We start from the raw sequence: 18206 nt of genomic DNA on the forward strand, positions 1-18206 counted from the left end.
ATTTGAAATCTTTAATTTTCCACAAACATTCCACACACGCGGGAAAATGCAGAGATATATTTTTTAAAATCGCGTCATGGTGTATCATACACCGCCCAACATGACACCGACGGCAATGTGTCGATATCTATTTTAAATTCGATATATCATTTCATTTTTCACAGTCGCTAACATAGTTTTAGACTCGGTTGAAAAAAAACGAGAAGAAAATCCGATGAAAGTTGCCGTTTATAGAACGAAATGAATTCTCAAATGCCTGTAACTTCAAGGCCATTGAGTCTCTCTCACGCCTTTATCTCCAATCTAACTCACCATATGATTTCATTTTTATCGATGGTTTTAGAGTCGGTGTCAGCAATAATTGAGAACATTCCACACACGCGGGAAAATGCAGATATATTTTTTAAAATCGCGTCATGGTGTATCATACACCGCCTAACATGACACCGACGGCAACGTGTCGATACATATTAAAAATTCGATATATCATTTCATTTTTCACAGTCGCTAACATAGTTTTCGACTCGGTTGAAAAAAAACGGGAAGGAAATCCAATGAAAGTTGCCGTTTATAGAACGAAATGAATTCTCAAACGCCTGTAACTTCAACTTCAAGGCCATTGAGTCTCTCTCACGCCTTTATCTCCAATCTAACTCACCATATGATTTCATTTTTATCGATGGTTTTGGACTCGGTGTCAGCAATAATTGAGAACATTCCACACACGCGGGAAAATGCAGAGATATATTTTTAAAAATCGCGTCATGGTGTATCATACACCGCCCAACATGACACCGACGGCAACGTGTCGATATATATTAAAAATTCGCTTTTGCTTTTCCGTTAAGATATATTACTTTTTCGTTTGATGACAGTCGTCACAAAAACGTCAACAATGATGCCGACATATATTTCTTCGTTTTTATTTAATTCAACATTATTAGCCGGAAGTAAAATATGTTTCAGGAAATTACCGAGAGATATTTCTTCGTTTTTTAAAATTAGTTATGTGCGAATACACTTTAAATAGGTTTATTTGAAATCTTTAATTTTCCACAATATAATTTACTTGCCATTTATCATTTGATGATTACGAGACAAATTCCTCTTGAGGATCGTGACAATTCATGCGTTGCGTGGAAACTTCTATTTCCAAAATGAATGAGACGTTCGATGAAGAACGCAGACTTGAACAGGATGCAGCAAGAAAACGAATGAGACGGGCGAACGAGTCCATCGACGAACGTCAATGCAAACTTGCGGGGTCACCCGTGGGAATCCCACGGGCATGGATGTGTGTGACATTTCGACATATTGAGTTAGATGCTGCACATTCATTTTTACAAAATTGTTACTGGCAAGTCATCAGATCCAGAAATGGTGTAAAAACCACCGTTTAGAGGCCATTTTTCCCCGCAAAGCGGGGGTTGGCCTTTTCGGGGACCGTGGTAGTTGTTGTTTTTTTGTCCCCTTTTTGAAGCAATGTTTTACGGCCGGATGCCCTTCCTGACGCCAACCCTTTTTGCCGCCTTCAACGACAAACAGGGAATTACCAGTGAACTGGTACTCAATTAGCCGACCTCGGAAGGATGACAGGCTGAGTCAACCCCCCTGGCATTAATTCGGCGATCGACCGAGATTCGAACCCAGGATCCTAAGCCGGCACCCTAGCCGCTAGCCCAACACCAGAAATGGTGTCATGAACACAATTTATTTACGCACAAGCACAAAAGCAAGACGGGCCGATTTCCGATTCCGACGGGCCGACGGGCGAGACGGGCCGATTTCCGATTCCGACGGGCCGATTTGGAGCAAGAAAAAGAACGAGACGGGAGAAAAAGGAGAGAAACGAGACGGGGAAAGCCGATTGGAGAGGCGAGTGAGGCGCGATTGGAGAGGAGTGTGAGGCGCGATTGGAGAGGAGTGTGAGGCACGATTGGAGAGGAGTGTGAGGCGTGATTGGAGAGGAGTGTGAGGCACGATTGGAGAGGAGTGATTGGAGGGGAGTGTGAGGCACGATTGGAGAGGAGTGTGAGGCACGATTGGAGAGGAGTGTGAGGCGCGATTGGAGAGGAGTGTGAGGCGCGATTGGAGAGGAGTGTGAGGCGCGATTGGAGAGGCGTGTGAAGGATTGGAGAGGAGAGGAGTGTGAGGGATTGGAGAGGTGAGGGATTGGAAAGGAGAGGGATGTGAGGGTTTGGAGAGGAGAGGAGTGCTAGGTGGAGAGAGGAGAGTGTCAGGTGGAGACAGGAGAGTGTCAGGTGGAGACAGGAGAGTGTCAGGTGGAGAGGAGTGAGGGGTCACATATTATGTGAAATAAATAAATTGTGTTCATCACACCATTTCTGGATCTGATGACTTGCCAGTAACCATTTTGTAAAAATGAATGTGCAGCATATAACTCAATATGTCGAAATGTCACACACATCCATGCCCGTGGGATTCCCACGGGTGACCCCGCTAGTTCTATAAATGTTTGATAAAGCTTTACTATAAGTATATGCATATCACAGTGAACAGTTCTTATTTATTAAAACACCTCTGAAAATTGTCATTGTCTGCTTTATCTCCATGTACCAGGTGAAACCCTCCACAAAAATGAGTCACAAGTGTCCATGAAGATCCTATGTACAAACCCTGGCAGAACGGACACCCCCATCCCACATATATTCTACACATTCCTTTTCCATCCCCCCTCATCTTCTACCACTCCTTTTGCCTTTACACCCCCACAATGATAAGTGCATTTGCCTCAACACCTCGACCCTTGACACAATCGAATATCGACTGTAATGTGGGGTTTTTTTTAACAGTATTTAAGGCCTGTAGTTAAGCTGCCACACAGATGAATACCTGAGACAACAAAGGGCCATTATATGAGAAAAACAGCGAGTTTTGGAGGAAGTGATGTCACTTCCTGGGGCACTCTGGGTACTAGCAATGTCACGACAATGGCGCCATTTTTCTCAGCACTCAATGGGGGCAGTTCCTTAAGAAGGATATCCTCCCCATGCGTATTGTCTTTGTTCTAATCCTTTTAAACATTAAAAGTGGACCATAAGTCAGTCATTATGTGAAATAAGCCCAAAAAGTACCCTATTTGGATAACGCAAATCAAATAATCCAGGTGGTGAAAGTGATTGTAATCAGGATGTCCTTCAGAAACAAGTACCAATTGAGAGTTAATCTAGATAAGATTGGTGTTTTGTACCTTCCTACAAAAAAAAATTTTTTTTTGTCTGACAAATGCAACTGAATGAAAGTAATGTGGCTGATGAATGGTAACGAATGAAATTCCAATCACATGAATACCACCAGTATACCCAACATCCAAATGTTGATGGCAAGAGCAACTTTTGATTGATCCAATCAGAAAACTAGTACGGCACTCGGTAGAGCATACTGCACCTCACCTCCGCCATGCTGAAAAGTTGACGTTTTGTATCCCATCGATAAGGTTGGAATCCAGATATGACCCGAACCAAAATCTAATCCGCATGTCCTTGTCACTCACCCAACCTGTCAAAAGTTTCATCCGTCCACAACGTCCAAAGTTTCATCCGAATCTGTTCACAACTTGATATCGTTTTTTGCCCTCAATGGTGTAGAATCGCTTACATTCTCAGATCCAGATGTTCACCTAAATCTAATCATTTCGTCCAGTTCACATACCAAACTGTCCACCAAATTTAGTCAATCCGTCCACAACTATTTGAGATATCCTGTTCACAGACAGACAAGACATACAAAAAGGGGTGAAAACACAACTTCCATCCACCTTTGGTGGCAGAGGTAATTATCGAAAAAAATAAAAATGAAAACCTTTTCATCAGATCAGTGATTTCACTCACCGTGATCACTTTAAAGCCTCTTGCTGGCATGTAGAAAAGTGTATAAATACTGTACGTGTAAAATCTTTAAAATCACACAGTGAAACATTTTATGTTCAAAATTAAAAATTCCTTTATTTTCAATTTACAAAATTGCACTTTTGTACAGCCGAGAAAGCAAAGGCCAATAAACAGCGAGAACTACCAAAAAGAGACCAGATCACTCAACATCCCAAGGATTGCACCATGAATCGGTCACCAAGTAATCCGACACCAAACTACCTGATAAAGTAATTTGAGATATTTGAACTTTGTGCCAACTTTCCCCACCAACGCACAAGATGCACCAGCGAGAAAATGCTTCGTTTGGGATATACTGTAATACTTTCATGAGGCCACCTATATATAACATAAGCACCAAGGTTGGGGTGGGAGGGGTAAATTATAGGGGAATAAAATGGAGAAAAGGAAAATAAGGTAATTAGGGTAAGGGGGGGGAGGAAATCGAAATCTACAATTTTGCATACGTAAATAGATAGCCTCAAATTCCCAAAATTCACTGGCGGTATAAAAAAAAAAGTTTTTTCTTTTTGTTCATTTTATATCTTAAGGTCGTCTTAGTAATCAAAAGATTTGCACAAAACCGTTTCAAAACCAAAACACACCTCTGTGCCACAACTCATAACAAAGGCATCCATTCTATACAAAGTTGTTTCAAGTATGGCTCTCCCAGAATATCTTTACATGAAAAACATCACACAAAGTTCGATGAACAGACAAAATTATTCACATTACCTTTACAAATTACAGCTGTTTGCATAAAGCTCTGCCCCTCCAGAAATATATATATATAAAAAAAATATTCCAGATTGTTCCCAAAACACCAAAAACATGATGTAATACAAGCAATATGGCTGAATTCCACCAGCTGCCCAATGATAAACAGTTACTGCATTTTGTTTACAGGATATGATCTGTACAAATGAAAACTTCAGTGTTCTTGAACGTGATAACCAAAATAATTCATGTTAATACTTCGGCAATGCTTTAACATGGAAGCAGCTTGAATGCGGTGAAAAAGAGGTGCAGGCAATTCCACCTCCTCCTCCCACACCCACAAAAAAACCCCCAAACAGTTCTCGTAAAGGAGGAGGGGCATAAATAAATGTAGATGGACCATTGAGAGATATTCTCAAGATAGGTGGCTTGTTCAGAGACTTTGGTGCCTCGTTTCATCCTCTATGCGTAGTTTCGGCTTCATTGGTATCTCCGCTTCTGAATCCTTCCCATTGCTGGAAACAACAAGTAATGAGACAATGACGATGACTGGAATGACAAAACACACCTAGTCTGTTCCCGAAGGGATGAGGGTATTTATTTATATACATTTTTTTTTTCTTTCTTTTTTTCGGTCAGTATATGTGCTCGCGTTTGTATGCATACACAGGCAGACTAATAGAAACACCTTAGGGACTTTAATTTTGCACCCCCAACAGTTCGACAAAGTAATAATTTATGTTACTGATGACATTCGTACTTCGCATTTACAACAAATTGATTATTAAAAATATTCATACGTATACAGACTTGGCATTTAATATGGAATATTTTTTTTGGGGGTGAACTTGCTTTTCAAGATGACTTGGAACCAAAAGTTCATTGGAATTATGTTGAAATTATTCTAGATTTTGTTAATGTGACCTTTAAAAGAAACAAAAACCACATTTGACATTTCGAAGCAAATAAATTGATCCTTGAAAGTGATGTAAACCGATATCGAACTCAATTCACGGACAGTACTGTATTAAATTTCTGTACGTTTTCCAGAAGTACCTCTTTATTTTGCACATTAGCCATAAAAAATTTCAACAAAAACAAAAGCTAAATTATGACTGGGATTACGGACAGTAAAATTACAGTTCAGTACTTCGTGTAACCCCCACGAGCATTCAGGAGAGCACACACAGGTCGAGGCATGCTGTTCACGAGATTTGCCAAGGTTTGGACAGGAATCGCTTGCCATGCAGTGACAATAGTCTGCTGCAATTCACGCACAGAGGTCGGCTGCTGGTCCAAGTTGTCGATTCGACGCGTTAATTCTGCCCACAAGTTCTCTATCGGATTCATATCCGGGGACATGGCAGGCCACTCCATATGCTCTACACCACGGTCAGCAAGAAAGTGTTGGATCATGCGAGCACGATGAGGCCGTGCATTGTCATCTTGGAAGACAAAGTTTCCTCGAAAGGCTGCACGAGCAAATGGAAGCAATGTTTCTTCCAGAATGACCCTGTACTTGAACTGGTTCAGGTTTCCATTCAGAACAACCAGGTCAGTTTTGCCCCCTGCATGAAAAGCAGCCCAAACAGTCAGCCCACCACCTCCAGCTTGGACTCTTGGCACTATACAATCTTCGTTGTGGGCTTCATGCACTTGTCTGCGCACTCGGACGTGGCCATCTTGACGATAGACCAGAAATCTAGACGTCACTGAAGGTCACGTGATTCCAGTGTCCTGGCTGCCATTGACGGTGCTCTCTGGCCCACTGCAATCGGCGCTGGCTGTGTTGTCTGGTCAGGCGTGGCTTTCTCAGGGGACGCCTGGCACGATAGCTTGCTTGAACCAGTCGTTGGTTGACTAGCCTTCTGGATATAGGCACATTTGTCAGTTGCTGCCACTCAGCCCTAAGCCGATTAGCTGACTTGGTACGGCCATTGCAGACCAACCGGTGCAGCTGCCGATCATCTCTCCTTGTGGTTCTGCGTGGACGTCCTGGCCTCGGTATTGGAGTAGGGACACCCCTCTGAGCATTTCGTTTCAGGATCTTTGACACCTGACCTCGAGTGATGCCATACTGCTGAGCAATAGCACGCTGTTTCATACCAGAATTTCGTAAAGCCACCACTCCATGACAAACAGCATTGTCAAGTTGACGGACCATCTCCAGAGGAAGCGGCAATAACTTTTGTAGACATGCAGCAGTTGTTTTCCACTAATACAGAACGCAACAACACTTATATACCTGATTGTGAAGCCAATCGTCAAATGTACCTGTCCTTACATTTTGTCACGCCACCTGTGATATAATCCTGTTATTGACTTCTTGCTGCGAAAGACAATCAGTGACATGGTTCCTTCAACAAAGACATCAACGAAGGGTAAAAGAAACTCACCAGATTGATATACTGAGTTCAGAAAGTAAACCCAAGTCAAGAAAAAAAAAATTCCATATTAAATGCCAAGTCTGTATATTCGGAGTGCATCATGCCTGCGGCAGAGTGGCGACCCATCCAGGATTGTAACCCAAGCCATGAAACTAGTGCGGCAGTTCATTGGACGTTCTGTATAAAGGATGGTGCAACAACAACCACAATAACTAGCCTGGTGTTGGCTTAACGGTTAACGTGGCTGGCTTGAGATCTTAGGGTCCCGAGATCAAGCCCATCGTGCCATTGAAATAACACCAGGTGGGTTGACTCAGCCTGTCATCCTTCCGAGGTCGGCAAATTGAGTACCAGCTTGCTGGGATGAATGATCACGGTGTGTACCCCAATTTAGAATAGGTACACCGTATCCCTGCACATCGTAAGAGCGTGACCAAGGGTTGGCGTCAGGAAGGGCATCCGGCCATAAAAACATTGCCTCAAACAGGGAACCATGATTGTCATGGGGCCCGCAAGGCTAACCCCCGCTTTAGCGGGGAAAAATGGCCTTAAAACGATCATTCATTCATTCATTCATATTCATTGAGTGACTAAGACACAGCAGAGCAATGTGTGACGATTGAATCAAAATTTGATGCATGCATTTTGCTCTTCAATCATGTTCCGCTCCGACACCGCTCAACATTTTTTGTAGATAAAACCCTCTACCCCTCCATCCCACTGAAGTATGGTTTATGCAAATTATTGTAATTTCATAAAATTATGTGCTATAGTGTTGTTCAGCACATGCGAGCCAACATGGCACAACATGTTAGGTACCCGGTATAAATATCTATTTCTCATTCATGAAAGTTCAAGCTCACCTTTGAAGAGCAATCTTTCTGTGATCTTTTCCATTTTTTCTCTGAAAAATACATGAATGCAACATTCAAACACTCTCAATTTCTACTTATCACCACTACCATGAACACCCTATTGATTAGTGAAGTCTAAACTGACCACTGAAGCTCCTCACCTTTCGGGCAGCAAGAGCTGCAGCAATGAGGCACAGAACCACACCGAGGCCCAGAGCTACCCAGGCGGCCAATGATACGACGTGAGGCATCAAGACAAGGTTGGTGTAGATTCTGTCACGAAAACCTCCCGTCACGTCGCCTCCCTTTGAAGGGGGGCAGATACGGATGGTGAGACGGAAGCTCGATTACATCATATGGCCAAATAGAAAACGCAAAATAACGAAGACCTTTTCCAATCTAGCTTCCGTTCATACCTCCGAGAACCATATCAACGGCAGCAAAACTTTGGAGAACTTTTTCGTTACTCTGTGGAAGACAGCAGAAGAGGAATTATAGTGGTTAGCTGAGCCACAGGAAAAAAATAATAATAATAAAAACCAAGATGGCCAATGGATGCAATTTGGACATTACTTACGGAAAGTCTGACATGGACTCGATCAGAAGATTCACTTGAAACTTCATGTTCACGCTGAGGGGAACTCCTGTAAGCTGAAAAGGAATAAGCACCAATATCTCAGTAAATGGTTTTGCAACGATGGTCAATTCGATACAAGTTCTGAGCCAGGTTCAAACCATATATCGTTATTAACTCAATTAATGTGTCTTCGACACAAAAAGTATGACACTTTAAAAAGTATGCAAGGCAAATTGCAATAACACTTTGAACTACTTCTGACTATCAGCACAGTTATTTCAGACTCACTATGAAACTATAAACCACAGTCAGGCCTCAAGGAATTGGATTTTGACTCATGTCTAACACGAGATTCCATTTGCAACATCGCGGCTTCGTAAACATCCTTTAATTTTACAACAAGCGCATCATCCATGTAGTTGTACACAATACATAAGTGGCCAAACATTGAACCACTAATAACTTTTCTTCACAAAGTAAAATCTTTTTTTTTCATTCCTTCTCATTCTCAATCTCTCCTGCACATGTGATATGTAGATGGTCCGTTATCTCTCATCTCATTCCAGGATTGGATCTCCATCACCTAAATTAATAGCCTGGTGTTGGCTTAACCGTTACGGTGGCTGGCTTAAGATCATAGGGTCTTTAGTTTTAGCCCGTCATGCCGTTAAACAACACCAGGTGGGTTGACTCAGCTCGTCATCCTTCCGAGGTCGGCAAAATGAGTACCAGCTTACTGGGAACAGGGGGCACTGCATCAGGGGCACAGCTGTGCTCCCAGAAATGATGCAACCAGCAGCCATAGGCTGCATACAAAATAATAACATAATTGACCCAAATTAATTTTATTTGTAGATTTGTGTCATGCTGTCATTAATAGTCACTTACTTTTTCAATAATCCTTATTGCAAAATACGTGAGCCTCATATAATCCTCAGTAGAAAACCCAAAAAACCCAATTCCAAATTACAAGATTGACGATGGTCAATAGTTTAAGAGCAAAGTTATCAAATAGTAGTAATAAGCATGTTAAGGCAGTTACCGGGTGGATTAATACTTCAGTGCCATGTTGGGCACGGTCAGGAGCAAGGCCCGACAGCTGCAAGCTGGGGTCACCATCCAGAAAGTGAGGCTGGGAGAGGTAGATTGGCACACCTGTACAATAAATAAAAAGGGTTTTGTTTTAGAAGTTTTAATTTAAAAAAAAAAAAGCAAGATATTACAATAAGTAAACATAGCATCATCCTACAATGGCCTACTCTAATGATACAATTAAAATAATATGTGAACATATCAATATTTTTAGGAACATATCAAGGAATAAAATACCACAAACTTTAGAAAAGCTGTCATTTGGAATGCAGCTGGTTTACCAAATCGTTTACTTCACAAAATGGGAAGAAAAGCGACGTTTTGGCAGCACCCAGAGCATCTTGCAACATGTTTGCGTTTGGACTTCCTAGAATGATGCTTTGTTTTCCCATTTGTTAAAGTTAAGCAAACCCAGCATTCTGTGCGTCACGTCCAATGACGAGCTCTTTTGCTGACCTTTTCGACACTTGCTGAGGCTGATCGTTCCAGACTTCAAACAGGGACAGTAAGCTTCATCCGTGGAAGGCGACGGCGAGGGTGAAGCTTCCGTGGGTAGAGGGTCGTGCTGAGATGGAGGGTAGAACGAATCAGGAGGCGGTGATGTAAAGAGGGACGGCGCAAACCGATACTTGTAGACCGTTATTCCATCGGTCACATTCTCGCCAACAAAATCCATCCAGAGAGATCTTGGAGTGAAACGGGAAGATTGATAAAGGGACTGTCATTGTGAGCAAAACAACAAAAAAAGCTTCAGAACATGAAAGATCCAATGGATGGTGACAGCAGTTAAACGAGGTACTGTACCACGATAACAAATTTAACTGAGCAAAAGCATGGTACACTGCAGTTTCTACAGTCTAGATAACACTGATTTAGAGCGAGTATGAAAGTGGTATGACACCTGACAAAAACTACCTGCAGGCATCTGGATTGAAGAAGGCAAGCGGACGATGAGCAGGCAGAAATGGAGGCCACAACTAAATCAGAAACTAGATTCAGCCCAGCTTACTGGTTAAGGTGAGCTAAGATTGAATGTTGAGTCGATATCAGAAACTAGATTCAGCCCAGCTGACTGGTTAAGGTGAGCTAAGATTGAATGTTGAGTCGATGTCAGAAACTAGATTCAGCCCAGCTGACTGGTTAAGGTGAGCTAAGATTGAATGTTGAGTCGATGTCAGAAACTAGATTCAGCCCAGCTGACTGGTTAAGGTGAGCTAAGATTGAATGTTGAGTCGATGTCAGAAACTAGATTCAGCCCAGCTGACTGGTTAAGGTGAGCTAAGATTGAATGTTGAGTCGATGTCAGAAACTAGATTCAGCTCAGCTGACTGGTTAAGGTGAGCTAAGATTGAATGTTGAGTCGATGTCAGAAACTAGATTCAGCCCAGCTGACTGGTTAAGGTGAGCTAAGATTGAATGTTGAGTCGATGTCAGAAACTAGATTCAGCCCAGCTGACTGGTTAAGGTGAGCTAAGATTGAATGTTGAGTCGATGTCAGAAACTAGATTCAGCCCAGCTGACTGGTTAAGGTGAGCTAAGATTGAATGTTGAGTCGATGTCAGAAACTAGATTCAGCCCAGCTGACTGGTTAAGGTGAGCTAAGATTGAATGTTGAGTTGATATCAGAAACTAGATTCAGCCCAGCTGACTGGTTAAGGTGAGCTAAGAATGAATGTTGAGTTGATATCAGAAACTAGATTCAGCCCAGCTGACTGGTTAAGGTGAGCTAAGATTGAATGTTGAGTCGATGTCAGAAACTAGATTCAGCCCAGCTGACTGGTTAAGGTGAGCTAAGAATGAATGTTGAGTCGATGTCAGAAACTAGATTCAGCCCAGCTGACTGGTTAAGGTGAGCTAAGATTGAATGTTGAGTTGATGTCAGAAACTAGATTCAGCCCAGCTGACTGGTTAAGGTGAGCTAAGATTGAATGTTGAGTCGATGTCAGAAACTAGATTCAGCCCAGCTGACTGGTTAAGGTGAGCTAAGAATGAATGTTAAGTCGATGTCAGAAACTAGATTCAGCTCAGCTGACTGGTTAAGGTGAGCTAAGATTGAATGTTGAGTCGATGTCAGAAACTAGATTCAGCCCAGCTGACTGGTTAAGGTGAGCTAAGAATGAATGTTGAGTTGATATCAGAAACTAGATTCAGCCCAGCTGACTGGTTAAGGTGAGCTAAGATTGAATGTTGAGTTGATATCAGAAACTAGATTCAGCCCAGCTGACTGGTTAAGGTGAGCTAAGAATGACTGTTGAGTCAATGTCAGAAACTAGATTCAGCTCAGCTGACTGGTTAAGGTGAGCTAAGATTGAATGTTGAGTCGATATCAGAAACTAGATTCAGCCCAGCTGACTGGTTAAGGTGAGCTAAGATTGAATGTTGAGTCGATGTCAGAAACTAGATTCAGCTCAGCTGTCTGGTTAAGGTGAGCTAAGATTGAATGTTGAGTTGATATCAGAAACTAGATTCAGCCCAGCTGACTGGTTAAGGTGAGCTAAGAATGAATGTTGAGTCGATATCAGAAACTAGATTCAGCCCAGCTGACTGGTTAAGGTGAGCTAAGAATGAATGTTGAGTCGATGTCAGAAACTAGATTCAGCCCAGCTGACTGGTTAAGGTGAGCTAAGATTGAATGTTGAGTCGTTGTCAGAAACTAGATTCAGCCCAGCTGACTGGTTAAGGTGAGCTAAGAATGAATGTTGAGTCGATATCAGAAACTAGATTCAGCCCAGCTGACTGGTTAAGGTGAGCTAAGATTGAATGTTGAGTCGATGTCAGAAACTAGATTCAGCCCAGCTGACTGGTTAAGGTGAGCTAAGAATGAATGTTGAGTCGATGTCAGAAACTAGATTCAGCCCAGCTGACTGGTTAAGGTGAGCTAAGATTGAATGTTGAGTCGTTGTCAGAAACTACATTCAGCCCAGCTGACTGGTTAAGGTGAGCTAAGAATGAATGTTGAGTCGATATCAGAAACTAGATTCAGCCCAGCTGACTGGTTAAGGTGAGCTAAGATTGAATGTTGAGTCGATGTCAGAAACTAGATTCAGCCCAGCTGACTGGTTAAGGTGAGCTAAGAATGAATGTTGAGTCGATGTCAGAAACTAGATTCAGCCCAGCTGACTGGTTAAGGTGAGCTAAGATTGAATGTTGAGTCGTTGTCAGAAACTACATTCAGCCCAGCTGACTGGTTAAGGTGAGCTAAGATTGAATGTTGAGTCGATGTCAGAAACTAGATTCAGCCCAGCTGACTGGTTAAGGTGAGCTCAGAATGAATCTTGACGCAGGTTAGGCAACCGGATAAGGTGACGAGAGATATTGGACAAGGTTCCGCAGCCCGGTTCAGCAGCCTCGTGAGGTGATGGGAGAATCTGGACAGACTCTGTTGGCCACCCTGTTTTGTTGCAATGTTCAATCAAAGGTTGAACTTTATGGGGGAGTTGTTTGAAAAATTCCTCAAGCCGTCGGTATGTTTCGCCCCAAAGGCAGGAACTAAACGGGTATGTTGAGCTGAAAAAAAACAAAGTAGAAAGACAGATTGATGAGCTTTTAGTCAATCGTTGGTCTCGATAATCTTATCCATGTGAATTGCGCGAAATGAGTTTTCACATTTACTTACTTGAATGGCTGCTGTTGCGGGGTCTTTAAAGGTTGGTGAGCAACCCGCCAGAGAGGGGGCTGAGTCGGAGCCACAGGTACCTTGAGTGGTTTCCGTTTCGGAGTGTACACCCATCCTGAAAATGAAAACACTTTCCCTTACATTAAAGGACATTTCTCTGCTGAAATAACATATTTTTGGCCATATTTATGGAAATAAAAGCAAGAGCTTATTACTTGCAGAATCAAAGGCTATTGGTCGGTCGACTTTGTTATTCTGCCTGTGTGTCTGTTTGTCACTTGCCAATTTGTCAAGGTCACAGAAAAACCGATCATCATTAAACTTTACCAAGTTGAAGAGGTAGTCACAACTGAGAAGCCTATTGATTTTGAGGTCAAAGGTCAACTGGAGGCCAAACCTCTAAAATCATCAATGTTCATGTGGAAAATCATCAATTTCGTTCTGATTGACTTTAAAATTGAACAGCATTTGCACATTGAGTCATTAAATAGGGAAACAAACTATTTTTGAGGTCAAACGGTCAACTCAAGGTCAAACCTCGAAAATCATCAATGTTCATCTGGAAAATCATCAATTTTCATCTGATTGACTTTAACATTGAACAGCATTTGCACATTGAGTCACGAAATAGGGAAACAAACTATTTTTGAGGTCAAAAGGTCAACTCAAGATCAAACCTCTAAAATCATCAATTTTCATCATAAAAATCATCAATTTTCATCCGATTGACTCGAGCTATGATTAAGATCGTCAATTTTAATCTTAGTGAAATGGACAATTTGATGTCTCCAAAGAAACCTTCTTTTGGGGGGTTTGGGTGAATTTTGGAAGTATCGTGCGCTATGTGATGTCTTTGTTGTTTGTTTATTCATGTGCAGCTTGTGGATGCTTAATTGGCTGCATCATATTCTGGGGGCGCTGATGCAGTGCCCCTGTTACCAGTAAGCTGGCACTTATTTTGCCGACCTCGGAAGGATCAACTTCGGATCAACCTCGGAAGGAAGGCTGAATCAACCCGCCTGGTGTTATTTCAACAGCTGACCGGGATTCAAACTCAAGACCCTACCATCCCAGTCCAGCACCCTAACCGGCCAACACCAGTCTGGCAAGGGCTTAAACCACAAAACAACTTTTACATTATGAATTAATCCAAAAATAAAGTTGTTAATGGAAAGTTTGTTATTCATTCTTTCGGTTGTTTTTACCCGAAGAGAGGAATATTGACCTCGAACGTACCGGGATACTTGTTGTGGTGTTCTCTATACAGCCTGTTAGCCTCCTCGTAGAAGGGACGTTGCTGTTGTTCTGGGAGGGAACGCCATGCCACCCCCAGGGCTTTGCTCACCTCCACATTACTCAGGTTTGGCATCACGTTCGCCATTTTGCTTCGGTGCAATTTCGCCCACACCATGAAGGCGTTCATTGGTCGCTTTATACGCTCTTCACGGTGGCGTATGGGTGGCATGCCGATCTCCTCAACGACCTGGATGAAAGTAAGGCAACATTAAAGGTAGATGTGCTGGTTCGATGTGATTCACGTTTACGCTTGGGGGGCATTCATGATCATCTTATTATAATTCACCAAATGTCTGTCCGTCTGTCTGTCTATCCGTCCGTTTGAAGGTACCGCAAAAACGGCTGAACCGATCGCAACGATATTTTGGGTGGGTAATTCTGGGATCTCCTGGAGTAAAATAGGTCATATTGTTTTTGCAATTTCAACTTAGGCTCCAGCATTTTCAGGTTTGGGCCCCCACATAACGTTATTTTCCCTGGCGCCACACAAACGGCTGCACTGATCGTTGCACAGCTGCGCTGCACATCTGCACCGATCAGCTGCACCAATCGGCTGCACCGATCGAACTCGGTGACCTCGGACAAAGACCTTTTATAAGGACATGAGAAAACTAAACTGCTGGCGAAGGATACTGTGTACTGGTATAACGTTAACAAGGACATTGATCGGCTAGTGGAATGCTGTCCGACCTGCCAACGACACCGGAAATCTCAGCTGCCTGAACCACTACAGCAACATGACATTCCGCTCAGACCATGGAGCAAAGTCTGATGTGATCTGTTCTATTTTGATGCAGCCCAGTGGCTTGTCATCACAGATTATTATTCCAAATTTCCTCTTGTTCGCAAACTGCCCGAGTCTGCTCCCAGTCACACGATTATTGCGACCTTGGGACAGATTTTTTTCTGAATTCGGAATTCCTGATACGTTTATGAGTGATAATGGTCTTCATTTGTCCAGCGCAGAATTTCGTTTATTTGCTGGGAAATGGAATTTTGACCACGTCACTTCATCCCCAACATACCCAAAATCTAATGGATTCATTGAGCGCCAGGTCGAGACAGTGAAATCCATCCTCCGTAAATCAAAAATTGCGGGAAACGATTTTCATCTGGCACTGCTAGCTTGGCGGTCTACCCCGGTGAGCTACAGCTTGGCAAGTCCTGCTCAACTGCTATTGGGCAGAAAAATGAAATCGCTGGTACCAACCAGAATCACCAACGTCCACGACGATGACAACCTCATCCGTGAGGAGCTGGAGAGGCACCGCTACTTACAAAAGCTCCACCACGATTGGCATGCTCGGACACACGAAATGTCGGGCCTATACCCTGGACAGCGAGTTCGCGTTCAGAACCACAACACCCATTGTTGGGAGCCGGCCACGGTTCTCTCCATGTGTGAAGAGCCACGGTCATATTTGCTCGCATCACCAAATGGTCAAACACTCCGACGCGACCGAATTCACATTCAGGATCTACCGGCATGTGATGCGGTGCCCCATCGATCTTCGAGCCAAAACAAGAGTTCTGAAGCCACAATGAGTGGGAACAGCGAACCATCTGCAAGGTCTGGTAATGAACCTGTGAATCATGACTGTGACGTCACTCGTGCTACCAGGGCAGAGATGGTTCATCAATCTCTCCAGTGTTCTGCCAGTTTTAGTCACAGGTTGCCTCCGTCACAGAACCTGACAACTGTCTATACGAGGTCTGGCCAAGCTGTGAAAGGGCCATGCCGTCTTGATCTATAAAACACTTTGCTTATCTGATGTTTGCATTTATACACTTTGGTTATCTCGTGTTAACTGCTCTGGGTTACTGGTGTGGTGTTGTAATGATCTAATGACAGTGCAGACATGTAATGGTATTACAAGGGTTTGCTGTTTTTACTTTATTACTTTTCTTTTTTTGTGGGAAAAGGAGATGTAATGGCTGCCATGAATTGAATGACCACTGTGGCTGACATAAAGACTATAGTTTGTCCAATGTAATGTGAAACATGCCAGTGTTGATTGTTACCGAAAGGTCTGCAATTTCATTTCCAAATTAGCAAATAAATATATGTTTTAACTGAAATGGCATATGAATAGAATCAATCAATCAATGGAACATGTCATGTGTTACACCGGACAATCTATATTTGAATAAAACAAAAAAGAAACAATGACAATGTTTAAATTTGGTATGTGTCCTTGTTTAATATAAATACACAATAATACACTAATAGTACAAGAATTGTTCATATTGGGGACGACTCAGAGAACAGACCAAAAGATTGATGAAATCCTAAAAAACAACTACTGTAGTTTCATTGGCAGGCTGATCCTTCCCTCTTGCAAAACCAGAAGTGGGACTAAATAATATATGTTTAATCAACAGTTTGCCTCCCCCCACATCGTGAAACTAATGACTATAGGACTTGGTCTATCTTATGGTCTGTTCCATAAATATTAAAGTAAGAAATCCCAGTGAGACTTATGTCAATCTTGTACATGTCATCCATAAAGTGAGAACCATTTTAAACATTCTAACCATGCACTGCTTTACTTATGCAAAAAATGAAATTGTGATTTTCTTTCCTTCTCAGTTCTCTCTTCTTCAAACTTACAAAAGCCACTGTTATAAATATGTATGTCAAACTATGAATACCAAACTTTCAGAACAAGGCATAATATTTGTACAAGCATGTAACTACAACTAGGACTAGGCCATCCAAATATAGCGTTACAGCTACATATGGATTTTTTAAGCACCAAGTATTTAAAAACAAGTACTACACTAGAAAATGTATGTCTTGATATGGCTTAAATATTTACGCTATATCACGACCCAAACTTACATTCGTTGTTTGGTATCCATCACCAATGTCATCTCCATCGTCAAATTCTCCACTGGCAAATTTAGCGAAGAGATCGTTCAACGTTCGCTTCTCATCTACAACTGATCTCGCGAACCAAGACTTCAAAACTTTTGTCGACGAACGTATGCTTACACACACGAATATCGTCATATTCCCTACTCAAATTTGTACCATTAAAAGTATGAAATGCAAGATTTTTACACGTAAATTGCACTTGCCCAGTGCACAACCGCTGCGAGAATTAACCGTCTTTAGCACAAAGTGTCTGCGTTAAGCCCAGCATGTATTAACCAGGAAGTTCCGTTAGAGGGCGGGATCCATAATAGTTCAGATCATTAATGCACAAGATACGATCACAGAACTCAAATTGACGTAGAAGAACTATGCCCGTTCACGACACACACACAGCGGTGGCCCCGCTCGCGCGCTCACGCCGCCATTTTAGTTAGCGCAAGAACTGAATAGGCGAACGTGTGCGCTAGCTAGGCCTAGTGGAAGTGGATGAGTGGACGTGAATTTTTATATTGGACGGTGACACACACACACACATTATATATTGTATAATGGACTATATTCTATATTGTATAATGGACATTGTATAATGGACATTATATATTAATGTATATACATTGTATAATTATATTGTATATACTGTATATTGTATATATATATATTATATTGTATATTGTATATTGTATATATATTATATTATATTGTATATATATTATATTGTATATATATTGTATATTGTATATATATTATATTGTATATGTATATATTGTATATTGTATATGTATACTATATGTATATGTATATATACTATATGTATATGTATACTATATGTATATATGTATATATGTATGTATATATGTATATATGTATATATGTATATATATGTATATATGTATATATGT

General features: G+C 41.9%; 2 protein-coding genes across 3 annotated transcripts; one reads left to right on the forward strand and one right to left on the reverse strand.

Moving 5' to 3' along the window:
• Window positions 1-3938: 3938 nt before the first annotated feature.
• LOC144892592 (scavenger receptor class B member 1-like) lies at window positions 3939-10490 on the reverse strand. The gene is made up of 8 exons (XM_078779809.1): window positions 10433-10490; window positions 9974-10203; window positions 9468-9580; window positions 8426-8499; window positions 8265-8316; window positions 8010-8153; window positions 7858-7898; window positions 3939-5122 (listed from the first exon to the last, which is right to left on the reverse strand). Exons 2-8 carry the CDS (start codon window positions 10191-10193, stop codon window positions 5041-5043), a joined length of 726 nt encoding a protein of 241 aa, XP_078635935.1. The 5' UTR covers window positions 10194-10203; window positions 10433-10490; the 3' UTR covers window positions 3939-5040.
• On the forward strand, window positions 10183-16362 carry LOC144892591 (uncharacterized). Of its 2 annotated transcripts, none has more exons than XM_078779808.1 (2): window positions 10183-10312; window positions 14012-16362. In XM_078779808.1, exon 2 carries the CDS (start codon window positions 15167-15169, stop codon window positions 16181-16183), a length of 1017 nt encoding a protein of 338 aa, XP_078635934.1. In that variant the 5' UTR covers window positions 10183-10312; window positions 14012-15166; the 3' UTR covers window positions 16184-16362. The 2 variants fall into 2 exon arrangements, with proteins under 2 accessions (XP_078635934.1, XP_078635933.1); XM_078779807.1 differs by having other exon boundaries at window positions 10199-10534.
• Window positions 16363-18206: the final 1844 nt, after the last annotated feature.

Source organism: Myxine glutinosa, chromosome 6, assembly GCF_964187855.1.
Source record: "Myxine glutinosa chromosome 6, kmMyxGlut1.1, whole genome shotgun sequence".
Taxonomy (NCBI): domain Eukaryota; kingdom Metazoa; phylum Chordata; class Myxini; order Myxiniformes; family Myxinidae; genus Myxine; species Myxine glutinosa.